The sequence below is a fragment of the Protopterus annectens genome, chromosome 7.part0, assembly GCF_019279795.1.
Source record: "Protopterus annectens isolate FY-2018-M chromosome 7.part0, PAN1.0, whole genome shotgun sequence".
Classification (NCBI taxonomy): domain Eukaryota; kingdom Metazoa; phylum Chordata; order Ceratodontiformes; family Protopteridae; genus Protopterus; species Protopterus annectens.
Window position 1 is genome coordinate 1,691,457,315 of NC_056739.1, and position 27,660 is coordinate 1,691,484,974.

The 27,660-nt window shown below is 42.2% G+C and overlaps 1 protein-coding gene across 2 annotated transcripts in view; it reads right to left on the reverse strand.

Moving 5' to 3' along the window:
• Positions 1 to 1,748: 1,748 nt before the first annotated feature.
• Positions 1,749 to 27,660, reverse strand: part of KIF7 (kinesin family member 7) — a 1,697,985-nt gene continuing 1,672,073 nt past the window's right edge. For both annotated transcript variants that reach the window (XM_044078207.1, XM_044078206.1), the window contains exon 19: positions 1,749 to 2,905. In XM_044078207.1, coding sequence (XP_043934142.1) covers positions 2,490 to 2,905 — 416 coding nt within the window. In that variant the 3' untranslated portion in view covers positions 1,749 to 2,489. The remainder of the gene's footprint in view (positions 2,906 to 27,660) is intronic.

Genomic DNA, 27,660 nt, shown 5'->3' on the forward strand with positions numbered 1-27,660 from the left:
CTCCACACCCCCCTGCTAACTATACATCTTAACTCAGAGATCGCACTACATTGAGGAAAACGGTACTTTTGCCATTCCCCACTGTAGTGGGATCCAACTGTAAACAGCGACACTTAAAACCGTGAACTCAAACTACGTGTCAATGTTTCTAACGAGACATGATTTCCACTCGCAATTTTAAACTTTTGCACCTTTACCCTCGACCTTATGAATGATGCCAAGGCGACTTTCAAACATTTGATTGTAAACCTCAAAGTTTCAGAGGTTAAAGGAATTTATTAATTCATGTTATTAATCATGTTGGATTATACTACAAAGGTAACAAAGAAGATAAATTGGAATTTAGAGAGGTTAAATGGCAAATTAGGTTAAATGGTAATGTTCACCCAGGACTGAATGGTTTTATTAATTATAAATGTGTGTTACAACATAACTGTCAGTATAAGAAATGTAAACAATGATTTTCAGTGGTTTGATTTGATCATGAGATTAGTCCTATGACCACAATTAAAGTATTTAATAATGTGTTATGATTTGTAAGAACATTCCGATGAAGATATCTGTGAAGTTCAAAAGTGGTTATTCTAGTTTTTTATTTTATTAAAGAGTTTATTTGAGCTGCTAAATATCTTTGGTCCTTTGGTAAAGTTTGTTTGTTGGCATTTTCAAATTTATTTTCCAGAGAGGTCATTTTAAACTTTTTAGTCATCTGACACGTGGGGTTACACGAGATGTCACTAGCTCTGTAGATTTAGGCACAAAAAAATCTACTGGTGTGCAGGATCACAATGTGTGATACTGTAAAAGCTGCTCCATTCCACTTCTCTTGCCCCAACTTGCCACTGGTACAGTCCAAAATGCAGTGGATAGTGCTGAAGACACTTCAGATAAAATGGTACTGCTAGACAGCTGAAGATCAGCTGTAGGGGGCATGCAAAATGGGGAAAAACATTAAGGAATTCACAGTTTCAAAACAAGTCAGGGCACTTCAATGTTGTTGAACTTCTGTATTCCACCGAATGCTAACATGGAAGAAGTATCACGTATACATCAAGGTCTCCTTTTCCAAGAGAAAAATCAAGCAGCTACTAAATGTGAAGGGACTCCAAACAATATTAGTATTGTATCACAGATTTCAGTATCCCTGCCAAAAAAAACAAAAAAAAGAGAGAGTGTAACATGGTGACCTCAGCAGTGATGGACCAGTATGCTGCCCTGGTAATATCTTTCAGGGTCTATATTATATGAACAAAGTTTTATAACTTCGAATACCATATGATCAACACCATATGGTTGAAGTTATAAAACTTCGAACAATTAAAAAAAAAAAAAAAAAAAGTAACCTAATGGGTTTTGGGGGCAAGCCCTCCTGCACCCACTACACCCCTCGCTCTTTAAATATACCAACTCTGCGATTGCACTACAGTGCAGTAAAGGAAAATATTCCCTTTACCACATTATAGTGCAGTCTTGGAGTTGGTATATTTAAAGAGCGGAAATGGAGTGCAGGGGCTTGCCTACAACCCTTAGTTTAGGGTTTGTTCTTTTATTTTGTTTTATATATTCAAAGTTTTAAAACTTCGACTATACAGTGTTGATCATATGGTATTCGAAGTTATAAAACTTCGAGTATACAATATAGACCCTATCTATCACTAGTCATTCTGGGGACATGATCAATAACCATGACTTACAAATAAGATGATACACAGGAACAGGCATGCAACAAAGAATGACAGAAACAGGTGTGAAAGACAAGAGTCTATATACACATACATACATACATACAAATACAGCAGCACAAGTGTCAAAAAAAGTCTGCTTACATTTTGGTCATTACAACTGAAAATCTATTTTGTGCTGTTAGTTTTCATATATAAAAAGTATTCTGAACTGTTTAAATTATTACTTTAAAAGTAAAATGTAATTTCCTTATTTTATTGCTCTCAAATAAAAAGGCAGAATACTACATATGTAACAACACCCAGAATGCTGATCTCCTGCTGGCTCATTTCTCTGACTTGTTCAAAGCGATAATCAATACAGGTAATATATCAATTAACATCAGTTAAGTAAAATATATACAGTTCCTCAAGGGATTCCACACAATAAACAGAAACTGGACAGGCTTTTCTTCATATTCAGATATTAAGGTGGTGAGGCTAGACAAAGCAGTACATAACCTACTCAAATTTGAGGGTGAATAAACACTAAAATGCATATTTTCTAAGATAGTCTAATGGTATCCAAGGTTAGAATTGTACCCAAGTTGCATCCAAATTTTAAAACCTCAGGCCCTCTCATTAACAAGACTTACAGTTGTAAAAGAATACTGTAAAAGGTTGACCAGGCCAAGGAAAGGGGTATACCACAGAATTTAACAGAAGGGCTTATATTTCACAGTGCATTGTCCTGCAGGACATAGCTGTCCCTGTATTTCAATCTTTACAAGAACCCATCATTCTTTCACAGTCCTTATTCTTCTGTCATCACATTGGTTTTTTCCGAACATCAATGAGGCCAGGATTTGTTAAATTAGGGTTACTGTTCAGGCTTGACCTTCGGAGATCCCTTCGTGAAACAAGTCCCTGTCCAGCACTTCGCTGTACAGCTCCATCATTAACCTGTACAATCTTACTTAAAGTCTGTTCTGCTATTTCCTTTCGTGATGCTTCCTCAAGTCCTGAGTGATCATCTACTGGTAGTGATGACCGACGCCATGTTGGCGGAAGTGGAGCATGAACTCTCTCTCTGACCTCCTCCCTCATCCATGGATTACCATCTGTGATTATGACTTGTAAATTCTGCTGTTCACATGACTGTGGATTTTCTCCTCCTTCCGGATATCCCAGTCCATGAAGATGCTTGTCCATGCTTTTGTGAAGTTTTTCATTCACAGCAGGCACTAAAAATAAAGATCAAACAGATCACTAATGAGTTTTAACATTAACCTATTTGCTGCCTTGTTAAACAATACAGTCTGAAAAAGGTAAACAATGTACTAACCACAACAGCAAGTTTTTAACATAAGATACAATGAAGAGATACAACTGGTGGTGCTGTGACTGTGCATTTCTAAGCAGCATATATAAGTAAATACATTTCTGATAAAATGTATTAGTGCGAGTCCTGAAACAGTGAAACTGAATATTGTGTTACATATACAAAACCTCTGACTGTTGTTTACTGGAGAGCATTGGGGGGATTGTTCCCTGCAGAAAACAACTTTAGAGCAAAGCCTTTTGTAATTACAGGGCTCAAAAGAGTCAGTAAGGACTCTCTAAATATATCTATACATACATACATATATGCTTCTATATATGTGTATATATATATATATATATATATATATATATATATATATATATATATATATATATATATATGTGTGTGTGTGTGTGTGCATGCATATATCTACATATAGCTATCTATGTGTGTGTGTGTGTATATATACGTGCGTGCATGTGATATACGTGTGTGTGTGTGTGTGTGTGTGTGTGTGTGTATGTGTATTATACATATAGGGGTTTGTGTGGGAGAGTAACAGCTGATGAGTTGATGTTGTTACATACACGTGCAATATACATGTTTTCTTTTTTTTTTTTTTTTTGGCCAAAAAGAGACTTCCGCACTGATGACTGTTGGAAGGGGAACTAGATTGCATCTCTAGTGCCATACTATTCTTGGCACTTCCGCAGGACTTTAGTACATCCAGCATTTCTGCAGGAATTCTTTCAATGTCAAATACACCTCCTGAAAGGAAGTTAGCACATCCATCCATCAACAAAAATGACACTGTACTTTTCCCTCTTTTACATGAAACTGAAGATCTAACAGATTTGCACAAGAATAGATGTCTTCATTCACTAAACTTTGCAGAGACAACAACCATCCCCCACACACGCAAACCTCTTAGCTAAAATCTTTACATGAATATTTAGGAATAAATCATAATTAAGTAAATCAATAAAGGAAGCTCCACAAAATTAAAAATCTGACTTCAGACCACTTTCCAGAATCCAAGCATTAATAAATTCTGGAAAAGCTTATTAATGTAAAACCTGTGAATCCCTGAAGAATACTGTATGCTCTCTATACATCAGCAAAGATTTTGGGGCAGATGAAAGACTTCAACATTTCTTTGATCATGAAAGTACAGTTGTGTACACTTACCATAAATGTAGATGTTCGAGTGTATTCACTGTTGCAGTCATTACATTTGGGTAATCTGCTGGCAGGTTGCCCTCAGTCGGCCTGAATTCCAAAGTCTTGGGTCCTGCGTCGGTTGCTGTCTTCTCTTCCATGACATCAGGTCGTCAGGGGTATAAAACATGCAGCCGATGCCATTTTCTTTAGTTTTTCTTGCCCTTGATGTCAGGTGCCCCCAAAAAGGTAGCAAATATATATATATATATATATATATATATATATATATATAGGTATAAGTACATGCATCAATATAAACTATACCTTCATCTAAAAGCAAATACACCACATAGGTTGTAGAAGATAGAGAAGGAAAGATAAACTTCAGGATGACAGGGGGATGGAGGGAGGGTAACCTGGACTGCAACAGTGAATGTACTCGAACATCTACATTTATGGTAAGTGTACACAACTGTACTATGATGTTCTTGTTTCACTTTTGCAGTCATTACATTTGGGTAGAATTCCAAAGCTATGGTTGGGAGGCTGGAGCTAAACAGCATTAGGTGTGGCTATAAGGCCCTGCAGCACTGCAGTGGCAAAGCCTGCCCTGGACTTACAGTAGAGAGGCAAATGGTAATGCTTTGTAAAGGTGTGAACAGAACTCCAAGTAGCAGCCTATAAAATGTCTTTGGTTAGTACTCCTCTGTTATCGTTTGAGAGGGTACCAGGTGTGATTTCTTTTCGTTTATTGTGTACCCTAGGCAAGTTAAAAGCCTTTTCACAAATGCCAGGTGTTGAAGAAGAGTGTCCTTGTTCTCTGCTTGAATGAGACAGTCGTCTAAGTAAGGATATATTTGTATACTTCTTTGTCTGCAAAATGCAATTACTGGTGCCAGGCACTTTGTAAAGACCCTGGGCGCAGTAGATAAGCCAAAGGGCAGTGCAGAGAATTGGTAATGCATTAAGCCAGCCTTAAATCTGAGGTATCTTCTGCACGATTGTCTTATTGGGACATGCAGGTATGCCTCTTTTAGGTCTAAAGTCAACAGCCAAGCATTCTTGCCCAGCACGGGCAGAAGCTGCTGCAAAGTCAGCATTTTTAATTTTGGTATGTGTTCAAAATCGATAAATCCAGTATTGGCCGCCAAGCCTTGTCCTTTCTGGGTACCAAGAACAGTCATGAGTAAAAAACTTGTCCTTTTTCTTGTTCTGGTACTGTTTGAATGGCCCCCATATCCATGAGGGACGTAACTAGTTTCTGTGCCTCTACCCATTGATTTTTTGGCAGATCTGGCCAACCATTTGACATTGGCAGAGTGTGGAAATGGAATCTGTATCCCTGTGATATGATGTTTAGTACCCACTTGTCTTGGGTTATTAACTGCCAATTTTGAGCAAAAAGTGCTAATTTTCCCCCTATGGGTGCTGCCAAAAAATAAGTGCTTGGGGTAGGCAGAAGGAAGTCATTAGGATTGTTTTCTGTAGGTTTGCGCATTATCTCCTCCAGATTTGGAGGTGGAAGTGCACCTTTGCTTTGACCTGCATGACTCCTGCGGCTGGTATCTGGAACCCTTAGGGCGTCTGGATTTGCCCCTTTGAGCTCTGTCTGACACAGGAAAGGTCCACTTTTTTGTAGGCCAGTGTCTACTGCATCTTGGGGGCTGCACTTGTAAGAAGTCTTTAACAGTTTGCATAGATTTTGCTTTGTCTTCCATTTTCTTTAAAACCTCTTCTGCCTTAATACCAAACAGAGAATCGTGCTGTAAAGGTGCATCCAGCAATTTAGCTTTAACATGATCAGGCAAATTTTCTTCCTTTAACCAGGCATGCCTCCTAATCACAGATCCAGTAACTGCAGCCCTGCAGAAGGCCTCTAAGGAATCAAAACCACATTGCAAAGTGTGCTTTCCAACTTGTTCAGCTGCATATAATAATTTCTGCAATTCTTTATTTTCTGCACATTCTGAAATCAGCATCATTTTCTGTTTCAGCAATCCCATAACATGTTGTTGGTACTTAAGCATATGAAATTGACAATTTAAGGCCGTGATTGCCAAGGTTGCAGATGTATAAACCTTTTTCCTCATCTGTCTAGTGCCCTTGAATCTGACAGAAGGGGTAGGATTTTTTGCTGTTGAGGCCTTAACTCCCTTTGGACCCTGTGAAATAGTTTCAGGATCAGCAGCAGGGTTTCTAAATAGATATTTATGAGAGTCAGGGACCCTGTAATATCTGTCAGGCTTACTGGGAGCCGGAGGTAAGGAGTCAGGGGTCAAGTTTGTGCTGTGGGAGAAGGAAATCCCTGAGCCTCTTTTTTGATTCTGAGAAGTCTTGACTCTCCCAGTGAAAATGCTCCCTCAAAGTACGCAAGGTTTCTCCAAATGAATAATCCTCAGGAGGAGATGCAGATGGCATAGACTCCTCAGCATCAGAATCCTCACAGGGAGTTAAAGATAACTCCTGATCAGAAGAGGAATCAGAAGAAATAGAAACCTGATCTGAAGATTTATAGTCAGTGTCTTGCCTAGGCCTTTTATCTGGAGGGGGATGGGTACCCCTGATCAAGGTAATAAGGTCTTCAGCCATTTTGTTCATCTGTTTTTAGGCATAGAGGCCTGTGCACGTGGCTCATGCGTCGGTTTTTTAGTCTTAAAAGTTGCTTCTGCCTTTGGTTTTGCAGCTGTTGTCGGTTTGATATACAAATGTTGAGGTCTGAATACACCCTCAGAAGCCTGCTCAGAGGCTCCGGACCCATCCGAGGGAGATAAATCCGTCGGTCCAATACCTTGAGTATCTTGCAGCATGCCGGACTCCACATGGGAGTCGGTAGAGGCCTGCAACTCGAAGGTAGCGGGTATCAGGGGCTGCGAAAGCGCCTCACTGAGTACCGGCGACTGGCTTAGGAGAAGCTTTGTCACTGGTTTTGGATCTCGACTGCATTTGTCTGTCCTTTTCTTTGCGTTTTTTTATGCATTCCAGTAGTCTGATTGCTATCCAACAACATTTCTGGGTAGTTGAATCTGTTTCCAAAATACTTTGATGCAAAAATATACTGACGCTTAATAGTGGGTTGGTTAAATCTAGCACAAAACCGACAGCTAGGCACGTTGTGATCAGAGCCTAGGCAAGGAATACAGTATAAATGGAAATCCTTATGAGGTATTTGCTTCCCACAAGTAATGCAATTATTAACTTTTTCTGACATCGGTAAAAAGCAAGAAAAAAAAGTTTCCCCAGCGGGGTACTTAGCTTTAGTGAAGACTTCGGTTCTGAAACTCAAACTCGAATATTTCAGTAGTCGGCCGACCGGCACTTGCGAAATGCTTCTGCTTCGGGCATCGCGAGGCAAGAAAGACTAAAGAAAATGGCGTCGGCTGCATGTTTTATACCCCTGACGACCTGACGTCATGGAAAAGAAGACAGCAACCGACATAGGACTCAAGACTTTGGAATTCAAGCCGAATGAGGGCAACCTGCCAACAGATTACCCTAATGTAATGACTGCAACAGTGTAACACGAAGAACATCTTCCACTGACACTATCCTTAAAACCAGAGACAAAGATCCTTTAATTGGATGCTGTCTTCAGTGATGTCACCACAGCATTTAATTTAGCAAGCTTATGTCCTTGAGGCTGCATGGAACTGTCTCATTGCATCAAGGTTTTCCTCAAAGTTCAGTACTGCCACTCTTCTCTTTTTGTTTTTCATTCCACTTCAGAAGACATATGATGGCTCTGCATAAAGAAATCAGCCTATATAAACCACAATCAAAAAGCAAGTAGAAGACTTTCAAATACTAACAAACTGTCTTACTCTTAATGTTCTACTGCTCAACTATTACGAAGTAATATGTATGCTAGCTAGTGCTGGAGCACAAAGGATGCAGACTTGACTCCAAATGACCCGGGACTGACACTGGGTGGCCATGAGTGGCAGATGCTGGCTTGCCTATCAAGAAAGGAGAAAAGCAGTCTGACCTGCATACACCTCAACCTGGAAGCGTCAAAAATCTGGACAAAGGCCCATGAAAAATAGGTACAAATCTGTATGCTGATTAACATAAATTGTGCGTGTAACCCTGCCACTCCATGGAATTGTGGGATACCAGCAATCAAATACAAACTGAAGAACAGACAAAATATTAACCACAAAATATAACCAGAACAATAATGTTTTATTTATATAAACATTTGAACATGTATCAAACTTTGAGCTTGTATAAAACTAAAATACAATTTTCTTTTATAAAAATAAAATTAACTGCATTAAATTGAGAAAGATTTTGACAGCTGACAAGCAACAGCAGACTCCATGTTGAAAATCAGAAAAAAGGGGGGGGGGTGTTGATGATTTAATTCCAGTCAAGTTTACATTGCGCTAGTTAGCTAGATTATGAAAGTTCACTGTTTTTTACCTCCTCAGAAAAAAAAAAAAAGATTGTTTTGGTCTATGCTTTATACAACTCCTCATGGAACTTTATAATTCATTGTTTCATCTACATGTAAAGTGCCTGTTGCCCTTGAAGAATAAATTGTCAATGTTACATTAAAAATGATAAGCTAGTAATACTGCAATAGGGAATGGATGGCAAGCTGATAACAGGTTCATAGTTACTAGGTATCTCCTCCAAAGGATTGCAGCATCCATTCCCTTTAAAAGTATAACACAGTATAGTATCAGGAATCCATCCACATACTGTGGGAGTAGAACCCACAGCCTTCTGCATCAAAAGCAAGTATACTACCTGTTGTGCTAATAATGCAAACAGACTTGGCATAAGCAGCAATAAACTCTTCACCTGAAACTCTCAGCTCCTTGTAAAATTCACTTGATGCTGAACTATATTCTCAGCTTTGCAGCACAAGAAATCTGGAAAAAGCCAAAACCTACTGAGGGGAGGACAAAGATCCAAAATCCAGGGACACATTTAAACATTAGTTGTACAATTTTTTAAAGTTGCTAGAATAAAATGTTTTGTGTTATCCTGCGTTTACTGAAAAATAGGAAGACAAACTTAAATGGCTATCATTATTTAATTCATTTCTCACTGATTTGTCAGAAAACTACAAATTCTAAGAGGAAAAGACCAAAAGTATTCCAGACATTCTGTGAAAATGTCATTCAAGGAGCTGAGCCCATAACACTCAAGTGATATGGGTAGAGAATTCAGGCTCTTGCTTCTTGTACCTAAGGTACGGGGTTTGGCCTGAGTAACATTAACCACCAGGTATACTTAAATGGGGCATTTTACACACACACACTTAAGAAACCCTTACAAAATAAGCATGCAGCACTCTAGACTTACTTAAAACTTAGCAAACAGCTTGAATAGAGCAAATAATGGTCGGTTGCAGCAATCCAGACTCTTCATTGCTGCACTGTAGGTGTGTTCTTAAACCTCCCATTTTTTTACTATATTCTGTATTCACTTCTAAGTAAGTCCAGATTCCAGACTTGCCTAGAACTGAATACAGAATACACCAAAAAAAACAGTCGGTTTAAAATTCACAACCCTTACAAACATAGAGCAGCAATACGGACTTACTTAGAATTGAATACAGCAACAAAACTCTGCGGATGGACAGAACAGAATGCGAGCTGCCCTCCAGCTAAACAAAAGTACAGCTGTGTACACTTACCATAAATGTAGATGTTAGAGTGTATTCACTGTTGCAGTCATCACATTTGAGTTATCTGCTTGCAGGTAGCCCTCAGTCGGCCTGATTATCAAAGTCTTGGGTCCTGCGTCGGTTGCTGTCTCATCTTCCATGATGTCAGGTAGTCAGGGGTATAAAGCATGCAGCCGACGCCATTACATCAGTTTTCTTGCCCCAGATGTCAGGTGCCCCCATAATGGTAAGCAATTATATACAAGGTTACACCTCCAACAAAAAGCAAATACACCAGAAAGCTTTAAGCATAGTAAACAAGAATAGAGGTATAGTCAAAAGAAATCAGGTGGCTGGAGGGAGGGTAACCAGGACTGCAAGAGTGAATACACTCGAACATCTACATTTATGGTAAGTGTACACAACCATACTTATGTTCTTCGTGTTTCACTGTTGCAGTTATCACATTTGTGTAGATTCCCAAAGATAAGGATGGGAGGAGGTAATTAGATAGCATTAGGACCAGCTATAAGGCCCTGCAAGACTGCAGTGGCAAAGCCAGCTCTGGATTTAGAGAAAATTGGCAAGTGGTAATACTTGCTGAAAGTATGTACAGAACTGCAGGTAACAGCTTCTAGGATGTCCCTGGTAGAGACACCTCTGAGAAAGGCTGAAGAGGTAGATGCAGCCCTAGTGAAATGAGGTCTTATCCCCTGTGGGGGAGATTTTCCATGATGCTTACAGCAGAAATGAATGCAATGGCCTATCCACTTAGAAATGGTTTGCTTTGAAATGGCCTTCCCCTCTGCCCCTGCAGCAAATGCAACCAGCAGCTGTTCAGAATTCCTGAGAGGCTTAGTCCTGTCCAAGTAAAATCTAAGTCGTCTGTGTACGTCCAAGGAGTGCAGTATTCATTCCCCTTTGTTCTGTGGATTAGAAAAGAAGGTTGGCAAATGAATGGACTGATTAATGGCCACACTGGATACCACCTTGGGCATAAAGGAAATATTGGTCCTGAGGGACACCCTGTCAGCATGAAAGATGATGAAAGGCTCCACTGCCATGAGGGCTTGTAATTCAGACACCCTTCTTGCTGAAGTGATGGCTAGAAGGAAGGCTGTTTTCCAAGAAAGGAATTTCAACTCTGCACTTGCAGCTGGCGCAAAGGGAGGTAGAGTGAGCTTTTCCAATACAAAATTAAGGTCCCAGGCTGGAGTAGGGGATCTCCTGGGTGGACTTAAGTTTTTGGCCCCTCTGAGGAATTGCTTCAGCAGTGGATGAGTAGAGAGGGGTGGCTCAGTATTATAATGTGCTGAAATGGCCAAGGCATGAATTTTGATGGAAGAAAAGGCAAGGCCCTTGTGAAGCATCTCAGTTAAGTACTGAAGAATATGCGGTAAATTGGGCACTGTTGTGCCCATCCTCTGAGTTTGGCTCCAGGAACAGAATCTTTTCCATTTTTCAGCATAGGATTTTCTGGTACTAGGCTTCCATGCCTCCAGAATGATATCCATCACTTGCTTACTGATGGTAATGGAGAGATCAGATAATTAGCCAGGCTGCAAGGTTCAGGTTTTGAAGCTGTGGGTGCAGAATCTGGCACTCCTGCTGGGACAGCAGGCCAGGGGTCTGAGGCAGGTGCCATGGTTCCCGCAATGACACACTGCGTTGGCATGGACAGTCTGGTGTAATCAGTATTGTCCTTGGTTTGTCCTGTTTGATCTTTAGTAACACTTTGGAGAGGAGAGGCAGAGGGGGAAAGGCATAAACTGATTTTTCCTGGTGAAGGACAAGGCATCCACTTTCCAAGCTTGTCTTTGCAGAGTCCTTGTGCAGAATTTGTCCAATTGGTAGTTCTGAAGGGAGGCAAACAAGATCATCTCTGGGCTCCCCCATTTGTTTCTCAACATGTTGAATATCTTTGGTTCCAGTTTCCACTTCTGCGGGTCCATGAGATTTCTGCTTAGATCTGCCAGTGTATTTAGCTTGCCTGGCAGGAATTGAGCTTGTAGGTGCACTTGGTAGCTCAAGGCTATGTTCCATAGAGCCATGGCTAGTCTGCATTTCCCCCCTGCTTGTTTATGTACCACATACCTGTGGTGTTGTCCTTCTTTACCAATAACTGTCCTGGAAGAATGTGGTCCTTGAAGGCTGTCAGAGCATTCTGTACAGCTAACATTTCTTTCTGACTGATATGCAGATGCATTTGACTCTGGTTCAATTTGCCCTGAATGCAATGCCCTGCCAAGTGAGCCCCCCATGCACAGTCTGATGCATCTGTTGTTAGGGTTTGGGCAGCTGGGGGTAGAGTGAATGGCAGTCCCTTGTTTTGGTGGCAGGCCTCTACCCACCAAAGGAACTCTTATCTTTAGACAAGGTATGATAGGAATCATTGATTCTAGGTCCTGAGAATGTTGACACCATAGGCTTTTTAGATACCACTGCAGTTTCCTCATATGCAGTCTTGCATATGGAATTAGTAGAATGCAAGAGGCCATGAACCCCAAGGCTTGCAGTATTTTCCTTGCAGATAGCTGGGTCATTGTGGCCAGTAGTTTGAAGTAGGCTGTCAAATGAACTTGTTTTTCTGGCATGAAGTAGGCCATCTGGGAAGTTGTATTCAAGCTTGCTCCCAGGAATACAATTTGTTGGCAGGGTACTAGATGTGATTTCTTTTTGTTTATGGTATACCCCAGAGAAGTTAGTAAATTCTTTACAAATGCCAGATGATTTAATAGTACGTCTTGGCTTTCTGCCTGAATTAGACAATCGTCCAGGTATGGGTATATTTGAATATTTCTTTGCCTGCAAAATGCAATGACTGGAGCTAGGCACTTTGTGAATACCCTGGGTGCAGTAGATAAGACAAAAGGCAGTGCAGAGAACTGATAGTGTATGTAGCCTGCTCTGAAGCGTAGGTATCTTCTGCAAGATTCCCTTACTGGGATGTGCAGGTAGGCTTCCTTTAAATCCAGTGTTGCCAACCTGGCATTTTTGCCTAGCATGGGAAGTAGCTGATGAAGAGTTAGCATTTTGAATTTTGGGATTACCAAAAAAGTGTTTAGGATAGACAGGTCTATGACAGGACACCAGGAATGGTCTTTTCTGGGCACCACAAAAAGTCTTGAGTAGAAACCTTGCCCCCATTCTTCTTCTGGCACAGGCTGAATAGCCCTGATGCACAGAAGAGAGAGAACTTGCTTTTGAGCCTCTGCCCACTGATTTGGGGGTAGGTCTGGCCAACCATTTAGGGTTGGTAAGGAGTGAAAGTGGAATCTGTATCCTTGGGAAACTATATTTAAAACCCATTTGTCTTGGGTAATGAGTTCCCAGTTTTTTTGCATGCATGGCAATCTTCCCCCTAAAGGAACAGTCAGTTGAGCAAGGCTTGGAAGGTTTAAAGTTAAGTAATTGTGACAGTTTACCATAGGGGGGTGTCTTACTACTCCCAGCTTTGGAAGTGGGAGACCCCCAATGCTTAGGCCTGTGAGTACGTTGGGACTGAAGCCTGGCAGCTCTGCTGGTTCTGGGTTTGGACTGAGAAGGCCTGGAAGAGGCAGGAAAGGACCAATTCTTAGAAGGCCAATGCCTACTAAATCTGTGGGGGGGGGGGGGCGGCTGTACTTGCAGGAAATCTTTAACAGTTTGCATAGATTTAGCTTTTTCCTCCATCTTTTTAAGAACTTCTGCTTTGTTGCTAAACAGGCGGTCTTGGTTTAAGGGAGCATCCAGTAATTTAGCTTTAAAATGATCTGGCAAAAGATTGTTCCTTAAGCCAAGCATGCCTTCTAAGTACAGACCCAGTGACAGCTGCCCTACAAGATGCCTCTAATGAATCAAAACCACAATGCAAGGTACATTTTCCAGCTTGTTCAGCAGAATGCATTAAATCCTGTAATTCTTTATTTTCAGCACAGTCAGGAATCAACATCATTTTCTGTTTAAGCAATCCAATAATATGCAATTGATACTTTAACATATGAAACTGGCAGTTTAAGGCCATAATGGCCAAAGTTGCAGAAGTGTATACCTTCTTACCCCATCTATCCAGGGCCTGGAATCTCTATCAGAGGGGGTAGGGCTTTTGGCAGTAATAGCCTTAATGCCCTTGGGTCCCTGTGAAATGGTCTCAGGATCCGCAGTAGGATTCTTAAAAAGAAACTTATGAGAGTCAGGTACCCTGTAATACCTGTCATGTTTTCTGGGAGCCGGAGGTAAAGTGTCAGGGGCCAGGCTAGATTCCGAGAAGGCATCATCTACAATGTCCAGCACAGGAGGGATAGCTAAAGGCTTGTGTTGAGGTAGGAGTAAGACTTCTCCAAACCTCTTTTTGGAGTCTGAGTAATCCTGGCTTTCCCAGCGGAAATGTTCCCTAAGAGTACGCAAGGTTTCACCAAAAGAGAAATCCTCTGGAGGGGAAGCAGAGGGAATGGAATCCTCATAGGTAGATAAGGGCAAATCCTGGTCATCAGAGAAAACAAATTTCAGAATCCTGATCAGAAGAATAAGAAGGAAAATCAGTCCTAGGTCTCTTAGAGGGAGAAGGGTGGCTTCCCCTGATTAGAGTAATAAGGTCTTCAGCCATTCTTATCATTTGTTTTTTAGGCATAGGGGCTTGATCATGTGGTCTGGGCATCTGTTTTCTAGGCATGGATCGATTTTTAGACCTTGAAGAAGAAGATGGCGTCGGTTTAATATGCAAGTCAGTAGGCCTGAATACACCCTCAGAAGCCAGTGCCTGCACAGCGGCTCCGGACCCATCCAAGGTAGAGACATCCGCAGGTTCCACAGTCGAAGAAGCATCTCGCAGCATACCAGACTCCAAATGGGTCTCAATAGAGGCCTGCGAATCTGAAGTAGTGGGTATCAGGGGCTGTGAAGGCACCTCACTGAGTACCGGCGAACTGGCAACTAGCTATGGAGAAGCATTGTCGGCAGCTTTGGACCTATGTGGTCTGTCTGTCTTTATCTTTGTGTTTTTTCGGAATGTCGGTAGTCGGGTGGCTTACTGAAGCCACTTCTGGATAATTGAACCGAGTACCAAAATATTTGGCTGCAAAAATGAACCGGTGATGAATAGTTCGAGGTTTGAATAAGGCAAAAAAACGACAGAGAGGTACATCATGGTCTGGGCCTAAGCAAGGAATGCAGTACGAATTAAAATGTTATGAGGTATTTGCTTTCCACAAGAAATACAATTGTTAACTTTTACTGACATTGGTTTAGAACAAGAAAAAGGATCCCCAACGGGGTACTTAGCTTAGTTGAAGACTTTGGATCTGAAACTCGAAGACGAAAATTTCAGGAGTCTCACAACAGGCACTTGCGAACTGCTTCTGCTTCAGGCACCGCTGCATGCTTTATACCCCTGACTACCTGACGTCATGGAAGATGAGACAGCAACTGACGCAGGACCCAAGACTTGGACAATCAGGCCGACGGAGGGCTACCTGCAAGCAGATAACCCAAATGTGATGACTGCAGCAGTGAAACACGAAGAACATTTGCATTTTTGTATTCTTTTTTCTTACCTGGAGGCTATTCTCATCATGGGTGCTGGGTGGAGTCTGTAGAATAACAACTTAAATTGTGCACACCGAAGCTGCTCCACTTGATGCCAATGCCATGCTGCTGTATTCACTATATTTCCCCCCAAAACAGTTGAAATATCTGACCGAGACGGAGTACAGGTAGTCTGTCACATGAAGTTGATGCCATCACACATGCCCCTCTAGGCTGGTGATGTGTGGTGACCTCAGCCATAAGAAGTATGCTAATCTGGTGCAATGCTTACTCACACTGGAGGATAGATGTACATCATTGTAGCATATGTGCCTGCCTCTTATAAACTGCATTTGCCCAATAGCCTTCACCGAAAGTGTGTAGGAGCATAGAAGCAGATGCTTAAGTAAGGCACAGCAGGCCCTTACTTAAGCATATACCCATTTCTACTCGCTTCATCAAATGCCAAAGCCAGCTGTCAGGGATGGGGTTAGGCAATATACAGAAAACCTTTCATAGCTGCATGCATGACAATCATAATGTAACTGGCTATTGCTCTACAAGGCACAAACAATAAATCATAACTCTTGGGCAAGACAGTCAGCAAGTTAGGGTAGAAAAAGAGCACAAAAAAGGCTCTTGCCCATGAAAAAAAAAAAAATAATTTCACTGGTCCATCAATAACCCCTCCAGCATTATACTACAAATTTTACTCGACTTCCTGGCCTCTGGCTTGACCAGTTTTTAGCTTTTGACCAACACATTAAACTTAGCATAAATTCTTTCTTTTTTAGGTCTGGCAAGTCTTCTGCTTCTCTTCCACTGGTGGTAGTGGCCAGATTTAAAGGATGTTTTTTTGAGTATATAAGCTCATACCCCCCCCCCCCAAAAAAAAAAAATCACCGCAAAGTACTGAAAACAGGATCTGCATATTTAACAACCAAGGCACTACCCCCACTGCTACCACTGCAAGAGTCCTGCAAAAAAGATAAATAGCTAGCTCTTTAACAGTGTTAAAACCTACTGTTCTGCCCCTCCTTAGCTAAACAGCAGCATCCCCTTACCTAGATGACAGACGAAACACTTTCATGTCCCAATATAACTTTTGCTTTGCTCCAATGCTGATGATACTCTAGTTTTAAGATGTCATCAAAATAAACTTCTAAACAGAACACTCCTCAGTGCCTGAGCTAAAAACATGGAATAATATTCCAGCTTCTCTTCAAGGCCTTACAGACTACAATCAGGTCAGAAATCAAATGATTAACTTGCTTACTGAATGGCTAAAATGCCACTGCTTTTCCAAAACCTAAACCACTTAACAAACTACTCTTAGCAATGTACACCTGCAATAACTTAAAAAACACCTAATGCTCGACTGATCACTTAACTTTTTCACAGCAATAGTTCACTCCAAACTTCACCACCTGGTAAAATTAGTTCTACAGTGACAAGCCATAATAAAATGAAATTCCATAAAGCCTTGTGGATGATACAGTCAAAATAGCATTTCTGTGCAACAAAATTTGCTAAATCTGTTTTGGCATTTATTTGCGTTTTAAACTTTACATTGGACTTTGGTAAATACTTGACCCTATTACAAAAAAAGCTTATGAAACAGAAGTTCAGATAAACAGAAAACAATGAAGTCCATATGCAGCTCCAATGCATCCACCATGCAGAAAAAAGCCTTTACTCCCACATTCCTGATAAAAGAACAAAAAATAAATCCTCACATGCAGCCTTGTCCATGCACTATTCTCTATCTAAATTTAGCAACTAGAGTCACCGTACCTTAGAGCTGAAGGAAAAGCAATGCAAATTTGCTAACACTTTGCAGTTCACAGCTTCAGAAATACAATGCCCACCAAAATATTTCTGCTGAATACTGCACCTTGGTATGCACTTACAGCTATGCAATTCTTTTACTACTCTTATCTGGGTTACGCTTGAAATAGGTTCTCGGCAGACAAGTGCACTACCCTCAGCAAACCGATTCAAATAAAACATAAACCATCCTTGTCAGTTAGCAGGAGGAAGACTGCATTTATTACTACACTTGCAGCCAAGGAAAAAACTGCTTCCAACCTCAAAACTACCACTCATTCATCAGACAGATGGTATTTAAGCAGAAGGACTTGGAGAAAAACCCTCCCTGGAGATGGGCAAATTGGCAACTGGCCAGGCAGGTTCCCATCTCCTCCTCCCCAAAGACACCTTCAGTGGCTGTCCTGCTAACCAAACCTGGGTTATCTGAAGTGGGGTCAAAGCGTTCACCCCTGCCCACCACACAGCACAGCCAGCAGCATGTTATAAACAATGAACTGCAAAATGTGAAGCACTTTCAATTCTCTATAGCTCTTTATCTCTATGGATCCAAAAATCTTAAAAGAAAAGAGGGAGGTTTAGCTAAGTTTTCATTGTTGCATTAATGGCTCTTTGGACTTCATGTCTGCAGAAGACCCATCACATGGCCTGATTTCAATAGCTCTATACCACTCCTCTTCGGGTTGAACTCCATTCCACCAGACATCAGTACATTGTCTATAAGAGAGATGTTGGCCAGCCCCATCATTAGTTCTTTCTTGCCCAGCATGGCAAAAAAATTAGGAAAATGGTAGCCGAACACTAGCTCTCATGGTGAGGCTTCCAACTAAAATACCCCCAAAGTTGCCTCTCTGTGTTTGTGGTCAACTATGAGGAATGAGGGTACTGGTTAAATGAAAACAGAAGGTTAGTTGACTATGGTTACCCCAACCTGAGTTTGCCAAATGAATAAAAGGAATGAATGGAGGGAATGAAATGATACTGCAACAATGAATACACATGAACATCTACTATTACTGCATCATTGTAACACAAAATGTACTATGTTCATCAAAATATTTACTTTCACAGTGATGACTCTTGTGAAAATTCCCACAGATTACAGACAAAAGGGTGGATAAGTCTTGTAAAAACTTGGACATAGCAGTCTCTGAAAACTAGCCATAGCAGACCCTGCTTAGCAGCACAACCCAAACTACAGTGCTTGGAAAAGTCATGGACAGCTGGACAAAGTAAACACTTCTGAGAGTCTGTGTGTTGACATCTCTAAGAAGAGCAGTAGCAACTGGAGTGGACCTGGCAGAGTGGGCTCTATATGTACACGTTTACCATGAAAATCTTAACAGAAGCAGATACAGTGTGCAGGCTATTTTAACATGGTCTGTTTACTCACAGACTTCTCCTTCCTGCTCCCAAAAAGGAAATGAACAACCTACCTTATTTTCTGATTTGTTTCATTCTAAGAAAAACATCTGTTGTCTGTACACACTTAAATAAAGAAGGTCTGATGGGTGAAATGCCCTTTGTTGTCCTGTGCCAGGCCATGCTTCTGAAAACAGTACTTGTCTTGTTGGTAGGAGGTGCTATGAAGCAGTCCAGTCTGCCCACTATCCTTATGGGAGGAAGAGCGGCATAAGGAAGGTTTAAGGAAGAGAGAAAAGGGTAGGGTGAAATTTAGGTGATGAGAGGAAAGAAAAAGACTGTGAGATGTGTAGAAAATCTTGAACTGTGAGAAACATGCCTTTCATCAAAGAGGAAAGAAACAAGCTTTTATTTCAATTATGATTAAATATTTAAGTTGCATTTATAGTGACCTATGTGGTGATACTTTTTTTATTTTTACTATTCATTTTTTTCCACATTTTAGCCAAAAGGTAATGTTTACATTTTTTAAGTTTGTTCTGGGACCTTAGTCTTGTAATTTGTAGTGGGGGAGATTGTAAATTACTGCAAGATCTTAGCATTGTTTATTCATTATACTAAAATTCAAACTACAAACATCTAGTTCTACAAGTAAGTAGAATTACTTGTAGAACTAGATGTTTGTATTTTGAACCCTGTCTGGGACCTTAGCACTGACAGAAGTATGCCTCATTTAGACATTTATTAGTGCATTTTTCTCTCTTATTTAAGTTGAGTATATCAACTTAAATAAAAGAACTGGAAAAATAGAAAAAAGTTTTAATTATCTATTCAGATGAACTGATAAAAGTGCAGAAATCAGAGAGTGAAATAAAGATATGGTTGACTGAGTATGACAATTATCAAGGAAAAAAAACTGTTTAAAAAATTGCAGAGTTAGAAGACACAGTATGCACAGAAAGCCTAAGATTTTCTGTTGTACCTGAGAAACTTGAAGGAACGGACTGTATTAATTTTATGAAAGCACAAATAAGCAACTGGACAGGTATTCCACAGCAGGATTTGTTAATTAAAAGAGTACATTGAGTGCATGCTTCAAAGCTGGCAATGAGAAAGCAGCCAAGACCTGTATTATCCTCCCAGCAGAAAGAAATGGTCCCGTTAAAACTATGGCAGACGGGAACAGTATTAAAAACTGGAGACGGCAATATGTTTGTGGAAAATCATTATTCACCATACACAAGGCAGCAGAGAAGCAAATGTATCTTAGCAATAAGGGAATGTCAACAGGCAGGTGTGAGATTCAATCTGCTGTATCCAACTGTCTTCAGAATATTTTTTTCCTGGAGGATCATTTTTTGAAGTTGAATAGGTCAAGGAAGAAATTTTACAAAGTTTATCCAACAAAATATGAGCCAGAAAACAGAAGGTAGTTGTTTCTCATGCTTCTGACAGTAAAGGTCATACAGAGACTTTGCCAAGGAAACCTTTTTCATTGTTCCATCTGCAAATATATTAGCCTGATTTTAATGCCATTTGCAAAAGTTCAGTGAGAGTCAAGTAGTATGCTTTTAAGATAGCTGTATGTTCTGTTCACAGTGAAATTCACAAAGATTCATTGTTGACTACTTTTATTTGGAGACTAACTGTTCTGCAGGTGCAAGCACTTTATCTTGAGAGTTCTGAGCATTCTTTGCTGACGGAAAAGCAAAATGGCAAGCAGTTCAGTGAAAAATAAAGATTAAAAACTATGGGAAGTAAATAAGGGACATCAGCCACTCTAACAGCCTGAATACTTTAAAGCATTTTCATAGTACATTGTACAATTTAGTTTTATATTTAAAGATAGACGGTGGTATTTTTTCTTAAAACCAAAAGTTAATGTTTTCTGAAACCATAGAAGCTGTTTTTTTCACATTTGGGAGGGGAATAGAGCTATGATAAGAACATACCACAATCAGTTTAAGTGGAAACAAAGGCTGCAGCATAGTTAACATTAATTTTAGGTTAGCTAATGCCTGTAGGTGTAGATACTGATTTGGGAAAACTACTACTATCAGGAGGGTTAAACTTTATTTTTTTGAAGATGGGCATAGTTTTGTGTGTTTGTTCTAAGTTAACAGAGAATGGGGATGACATAAACATGTATTTTTTTGTTGGAGGGTTTTCATTAAAAGAAAAAGTCTTGAAATATGACATAGGTTCAAATGGAGATAAGAGGAAACAATTGTACAGAAGATCAGCCTACCAAATATTACTGTGTGCATGTACCACAAAAGCTGGAAATGCACATTCAAAAAGACTGACATGCATAATGTGTGGAATAACAGCTTTATATCATAATGGCTATGCTATCCATTTTATCTTGGAATATAAACTGCCTTACAGGTACAGGCAGAAAGGAAAGAATACTGAATTATAAGAAATGCATTGTGCAAATAGCAATATTGCAGGAGATACATTTGGAAAGAAACGATCATGTGAATTTGACAAAGAGGACTTCCGGATATTCAGCAGACTATTAGGGACAATGGAAAAGGGGAGTAATTATATTAATTGTAAGAGAGGCTCCAATAGTGACAGAAAAAAAAGAAAAAAAGGACAATAATTGTAGATTTGTAGTACTAAAGAACTACTGGCAAGTGAGAAGGATTATGCTGCAATGATTTATATTCCACCAAAAACTGCAACTGTGGAGTTTAAGAAATTTTTGGGAGAAATAATCAGCTTTCAGCAGGGAATATTATTTATGGGGGGAATGGAACATGATTTGCAATAATGACATGTTTGGGGGGCCCTAGAAGTGAAAATATAACAAACGGGTAGATTTCTGAAAAAATTTATGAAAATGTTTGGCACAGAAAATGTGAATTCAGCAGCAGGAAGTTCGAGAGAACTTACATATCATTCCCCAAGGTACAATAATGAGGCTAGGCTAGAGTGAAATTATATTTCTGAGTAACATGTGCATTGGATTGAGAGCTTTGATAAACATGCAATAACTATTTCAGATCATCCATCATAAAAAATAAGACACAAATGCAAGGTAAAAATGAGATATTGGCACTTTCTACCCTACTTGTTAAAAAGAGAGGATTTTAAAGAATGGGAAGTGGAAAGTATTCAAGAGTTGTTAGGAACAGAGAAATATCTTCAAAAGTTATACCTACTGAGTGGGATAAAAGGAAAATTGAAAAAAGAAGTTATGTCTTACTATAACGTTCCATGTGAGTTGCTGATCTTCTTCCAGTCATCACTGATGGGGTTCAGTTCCGAGCTCTTGGAACAGAGTCGGTCTTATATCAAACTCGCATACACCAAAAACTCTCGAGCTAAGCTGCTACCAACAATGCCCTTCTCTCAGTTACCTCAGATCGAGTTTGCATGCAACAATATAGAAGAAATAGAAAGGCAGATGCCATCTCTGCGCAGAAACCCTGAAACATCACAAGGACCCAGAAGATCAGCCAGGAGCCTTCAGTGGGGGATGGTGGGAGGGTGTGATGACTGGAAGAAGATCAACAACTCAGATGGAACGTTATGGTAAGACATAACTTCTTTATCTGAAGTTGTTAATCTTCTTCCTATTTATCACTGATGGGACAGAATTCCAAGCTACTTGGAGAACCTGGGAGGCCCTTATGGAAGAACATTCCTGAGAACCACTGAGTCGAAGGCTGCTCTTTTCCTGGAGACCAGATCCAATTTGCAATGCTTGATGAAGGTATGGGGTTTAGCCCAAATGGCTGCTGCATATGTCATCCATGGAAGCCCTGGAGTGGAAGGCAACAGAAGCTGCAATAGCCCTAGTTGAGTGAGCTTTAATTTGAGCATGCTTAGATTCATTTGTAAGAGAATATGAGAAGGTACTGCAATCTCTAATCCAAGTAACTTTAGATGCAGCACACCCCATTCTAGGGCCAGAAAATTAAATGAAGAGTTGGTCCGACTTAAGAAAGGACTTGGTTCTGTCCAGGTAGAAATGTAGTCGTCTATGAACGTCCAATGAATACAGGCAGTATTCTCCCTTGTTTGAATAGTTTGGAAAAAATACAGGGAGATCAATGGACTGGTTAACAGAGAAGTCGGAAACTACCTTGGGGAGAAAGGATGGATTGGTCCGAAATGATACTCTGTCCTTATGGAAGATCAGGTATGGCCTCTTGATGCATAATGCTTGTAACTCAGATATGCATCTGGCTAATGTGACCACCACCAAAAACAAAGATTTCCATGACAGGAATTTTAGATCACATGTCACAGCGGACTCAAGGGAGGGTAGAGAGAGAGACTGGAGAACCCGGGAGAGATTCCATGCCTCCACAGGCTGCCTGATAGGAGGTCTGCTATGGAAAATTCCCTTGAGAAAAGTCTTGCAAAGTTGGATTGAAATAAGACGGACTCCATCTGAGCCATTATGGAAATTGGAAATAGCTGTTAAATGGACACGAATGGTGGAAGTTGATGCTCTATTGTCAAACAACTCAGAAAGATAATGAAGAACAGTAGCTGTAGGAGTTCAAAAAGGATCTAGCATCCGATTATGTGACCAGATAGCGAATCTTTTCCACTTGTCTCTGTGACGATTTCTGGTGGATGGTTTATGGGAGGCCAGAATATCATCTCGGACAGATGAGGAGAGGGTTTCCTGCCTGGCAACTAATGGACGTGGAGAAGCCAATCTGTTAGCTTGAGAGTGGATAGATTTGGGGGAGTCAGCCCTTGTTCCAGAATATCATCTCGGACAGATGAGGAGAGGGTTTCCTGCCTGGCAACTAATGGACGTGGAGAAGCCAATCTGTTAGCTTGAGAGTGGATAGATTTGGGGGAGTCAGCCCTTGTGGGTGAGATATTAGGTCCTGATGAGTGTCCAGGATCCAAGGAGGTTATAACAGATGAGGTCGGAGGAAGGGAAACCACACTTGAATAGGCCAGAAAGGGGCAATGAAGATTACTTTGCATCTCAACCGAATAGCTTTCCTTAGAAAAAGGGGTATCAGAGGTAACGGAGGATAAGCATAGAGAAGACCCGCAGGACAATCGTGAGTCAAAGTGTCTTTCGGTGACTCCTCGTGAAGGGGAAAGAGGGCAAAGTAGCTGCTGCATTTGTTGTTTGAGGGGGAAGTGAAAAGATTGTAGCATGGCTGGCCCCAACGGCTGAAAATTTCTGCTGTCACACTCGGCTCGAGAGACCATTAGTGAGGACAGAGAATGCATCTGCTCAGCCTGTCTGCAATCACGTTGGAGCTCCCCGGGATACGCGTTGCAATTAAAAACCGGTTGGAAGCTATCGCCCAATGCCAAAGTCTCATGGCCTCATGACATAGGGGATAGGAATTGGTCCCTCCCTGTTTGTTTATGCACCAGACGACAGACATGCTGTCCGACTGAATAGCAATCTTTCCTGACGAAAGAAGTGGATGGAATGCTTGCAACGCTAACAGCACCGCTCTCAACTCCAGGACACTGATATGCAAGTTGACCTCTAGACTGGACCACATGCCTTGGACTGTCTTATCCTGGAAGTGGCCCCCCCGCCCTATCACAGAAGCATCTGTGGTCACTGTGGCGCCGAGTTGGGAAGCTTGGAAGGGGCGACACCAAAGATTTTCATCTGTACTCATCTACCAGAGGAGATCTTGTTTGCAGGAGTTGGTGATGAGGATCTCTGAGCTCAGGGGATGAAGACTGGATATCCACTGGGTCAGAAGAAGCCATTGTAGTGGTCTCATATGTAATCTAGCTAGGGGAACAATTGGGATGGCTGCCGCCATAGACCCCAGAGCCTGTAGAACTTCCCTTGTAGACACCTTCCTTCGACAGAGAAACACTTGTACTTGTGCCCTTAATCTCTGAAGTCTGTGAGGAGGAAGAGAGACTAAGCTTGTCTGAGTGTTGAATACTGCCCCTATAAATTCCAATTGCTGTGTGGGATGAAGGTTGGATTTTTCCCAGTGTACTAGCAACTCCGCTAGTGCTAGAGTGCAGTGGAGGGCCCTGACCAGTAGGCGCTTGGTGGGGGTGGAGAGGAGCCAATCATTTAGACAGGGAAACACCTGGAAACCCTGAAGTCTCAGATGAGCTGTCACCACTGCTAAGCATTTTGTGAACACTCTGGGGGCCGTTGAGAGACCGAATGGCAGGGCTCTGAATTGGTAATGATTGGCTCCCAGCCGGAAGTGAAGGAGACTCCTGGAGCGTTTGTCCATTTTTATGTGGTAATATGCATCCCGGAGGTCTATTGAGCACATCCACACACCCTCCCGAAGAAATGGGAGAATGGATTGAATCATGACCATGCGGAACTTGGTCTGAACTACTGACTTGTTTAGCTGGCTGAGATCCAAAATAGGCCTCCAGTCCCCGGTCTTTTTTGGCACCAAAAAGAATCTTGAGTAAAAACCGGATCTGCACTGGTCTGGGGGGACTTGTTGGATGACTCATTTTTGACACAGCTTTCTTATTTCTGAAGCTGCTTCTTTCCTTTGACTGGGTGGAACATCGGGAAGGGATTTTGGGGGCCTTGGATAAGAGATTGGAGGGATGTAGTAATCTTTGGAAACTATTCTCTGCACCCACTGATCATTTGTAATAGAGTGCCAGGCAGCTTGCTGCAGAGAGAAACGAACCCCGACTGCTTCCATAGGAAAGCAATCAGGCAGTGCTTCAGGAGCGCTGATACAGTCGTCCAGAGAAAGAATCCCTGGAGTCCTGATTTTGGGGCCCCCCTCTGCCCCAAAAGGGGTGCCTTCCATTATTGGAACCCCCTCTGCCTCTGGGGGGGGGGGTCCTCACCACGTGCATCACAGAAAGGGCCTTGAGACTTTTTGTGCCACATCTTTCCACTCCTCTGGTTCCTGGAAAAGGAGCGCTGAGGCTTGGAAAAAAGTAGGCCAATGGCAGACAAGGTTTTTCCATCCTGCTCGCACCTGGCTAATGTGTCCTTCACTTTAGAACCGAACAGAGCTGATGGTTCGATAGGGGCGTTTAAAAAGGAAGACTTGAAGGAGTCTGCGAGGTCACAAATGCGCATCCAGGTGTGGCGTCTCATAACTACACCTGCAACCGCAGCTTTAGCTGCCCCTTCGGTTGTGTGGGACAGCAACCTCATGGACAAGTTGGAAATTGACTCTGGGGTGGCAAGTTTGGAAGCAACTTTATCACCTGTCCCGTCCAAAACTTGACCAGCGAGGGTTCCACAGAGTTCATTGATAAGATCTCTTTGGAGCCTCGTAAAATGTGCCAAAAAGTTCATAGACCTGACAGCAAAGGTTGCTGAAGCAAAAACTCGCTTCCCTAATCTGTCCACCGCCCGGGACTCTCTGTTGGGTGGGTGGACAGTAGGACTTTCCTCCACAAGGTCCTTTTTCATGGCAGCCACCACCAGCATAGCATCAACTGGTAAGCCTCTAGACCAATGGGGCTGATCCTCTGGAGGGGAGAGTATCTTGTCTGATCTCCGGGGAATGGCCTCAATGGTATCAGGGTTCTTCCATGCCCACTGCACGATGAGCTTGGCTAACACATCGGCAGTGGGGGGGTCACCGAAGAAGTAGAGGGTTGAGAGCGGAAGGCCTGCAAGAATATGGATTCCTCTGAGGAAGGGTTAGAGGGCTTCCAGTCAACCCTCTGCCTCAAAATTTCCAAGATGTCTCCAAAGGAGACATCATCAAGGGTGACTGTGGGGCCCCTTCCCTATCATCAAAGTCCATATCATCAGTGAGGGACTACTCTGTGGAGTCCATGTGCTTCCTCTTACATGTCTGTTTCCGAGGGGTTCTTCAGTGGGAGCGTCTGAAGAAGACTCAGAAAAGGCGATACCCTGTACAAGGGTTTCCTGAGGCTTGCGCTCCCGGTGTCCTGGGGGGAGGGGGGGTGGCCTTTGATAGCTGCAGCTCAGAAGGAACAGGTGGAAGTTCCGATGTAGGAGGATTGCTCGAAGCAAGCACTCTCTCCATCACCCGGAAAGCAGGCCCACCTGAAGAGGAATGGGAGCCCGGAACCAAAGGAGACAATTTCGGAACCAGAGTCACACCCCGCTCCAAGCGGCCCACTCCCAGGGACGGAGCCTCAAGCAAAACCGGGGCGGGAGTCACATTCGGATCAGAAGACGGAGACAGTGAAACAACTGGAACCTTGGCCAGAGCAGAGGGTTCCACCCCCCCCCACGCATGAGATTGAGGAAGGGCTGGTTCTGATGGAACGGACACCCAAAGGGGCCTTGGAGCCTCAGACAATGTCATTGTCAGCGCCAAGGAAAGGAGTCCTCTCGCAGACGTCAGGGCTATGGGCCTCAGAACCGAATGGTCCAAGGGAGGAGAATACGTGGGAGCTGCAGTGGCACTGGACCCAAAACCCGGAGTGGGATGGGTTCTAGGAAAATTTGTAATTCCCCTGGCTGTCAGCAGCTGATCAAAGAGGCGCACCACATCCAACTCAGATAGGCTCCTGCTGGACCTTACCAAAGCCTCTGAGGAGGAGTCAGGCCAGTCCAAAAAGGGGCTAAAGGCTTGTCCGGCAAATGGATCCATAGAGGGAAAGTACTGGGTCCGTGGTGTAGAAGAAATCAGCACAGAGGATTCCAGTTTTGAAACAAGCAAAAGGGGGATTATCGGTGCCAAGAACGGGCTCTGAGCCAAAGTAATAGCTGGAGTGGAACTCAATATCAGCTCTGAAGATGTCGGAACCTATCTCGGAAAAGAGATGGGGGACGTCGGTGCCGAGGTAATGGCAGGCAAAATGGCCAGAGCCAAAACCACAGAAGAAACCGTAATCTTTGGTGTCGAAAGCGACGCTGACGAGGAAGTTATGGCAATCTCTGTAGGTACCACTGGAGCTGAGCTCGGAGCCGAGGTGGTCAGAATTCAGGAGGCAATCCTATGCTCCGTGGAAGTCTTATGCTTATGAGGCTTGCCCCTATCACCGGCCGGTGAAGAAGGGTCAGAATGAGGATGTTTTTTGTCCATAGATGGAGGGGTTGAGACCTCCGACGCAGAAACAGCCTCAGAAAAGGAAGAAGGAAGCAGGTCTTTAAGAATTAGCTTATTTCGTCTTTCGTTCAGTGTCCGCTGACTGAAACTGGCACAAATGTCACAGGGAGGTTTCACAGATAAGTGTGGAACCCCAAATAATATACACATTCCTCATGCAGATCGCTATTGGAGAGTTTACCATTGCAAGAGGAGCAATGCTTAAACCCCATAGTCCCT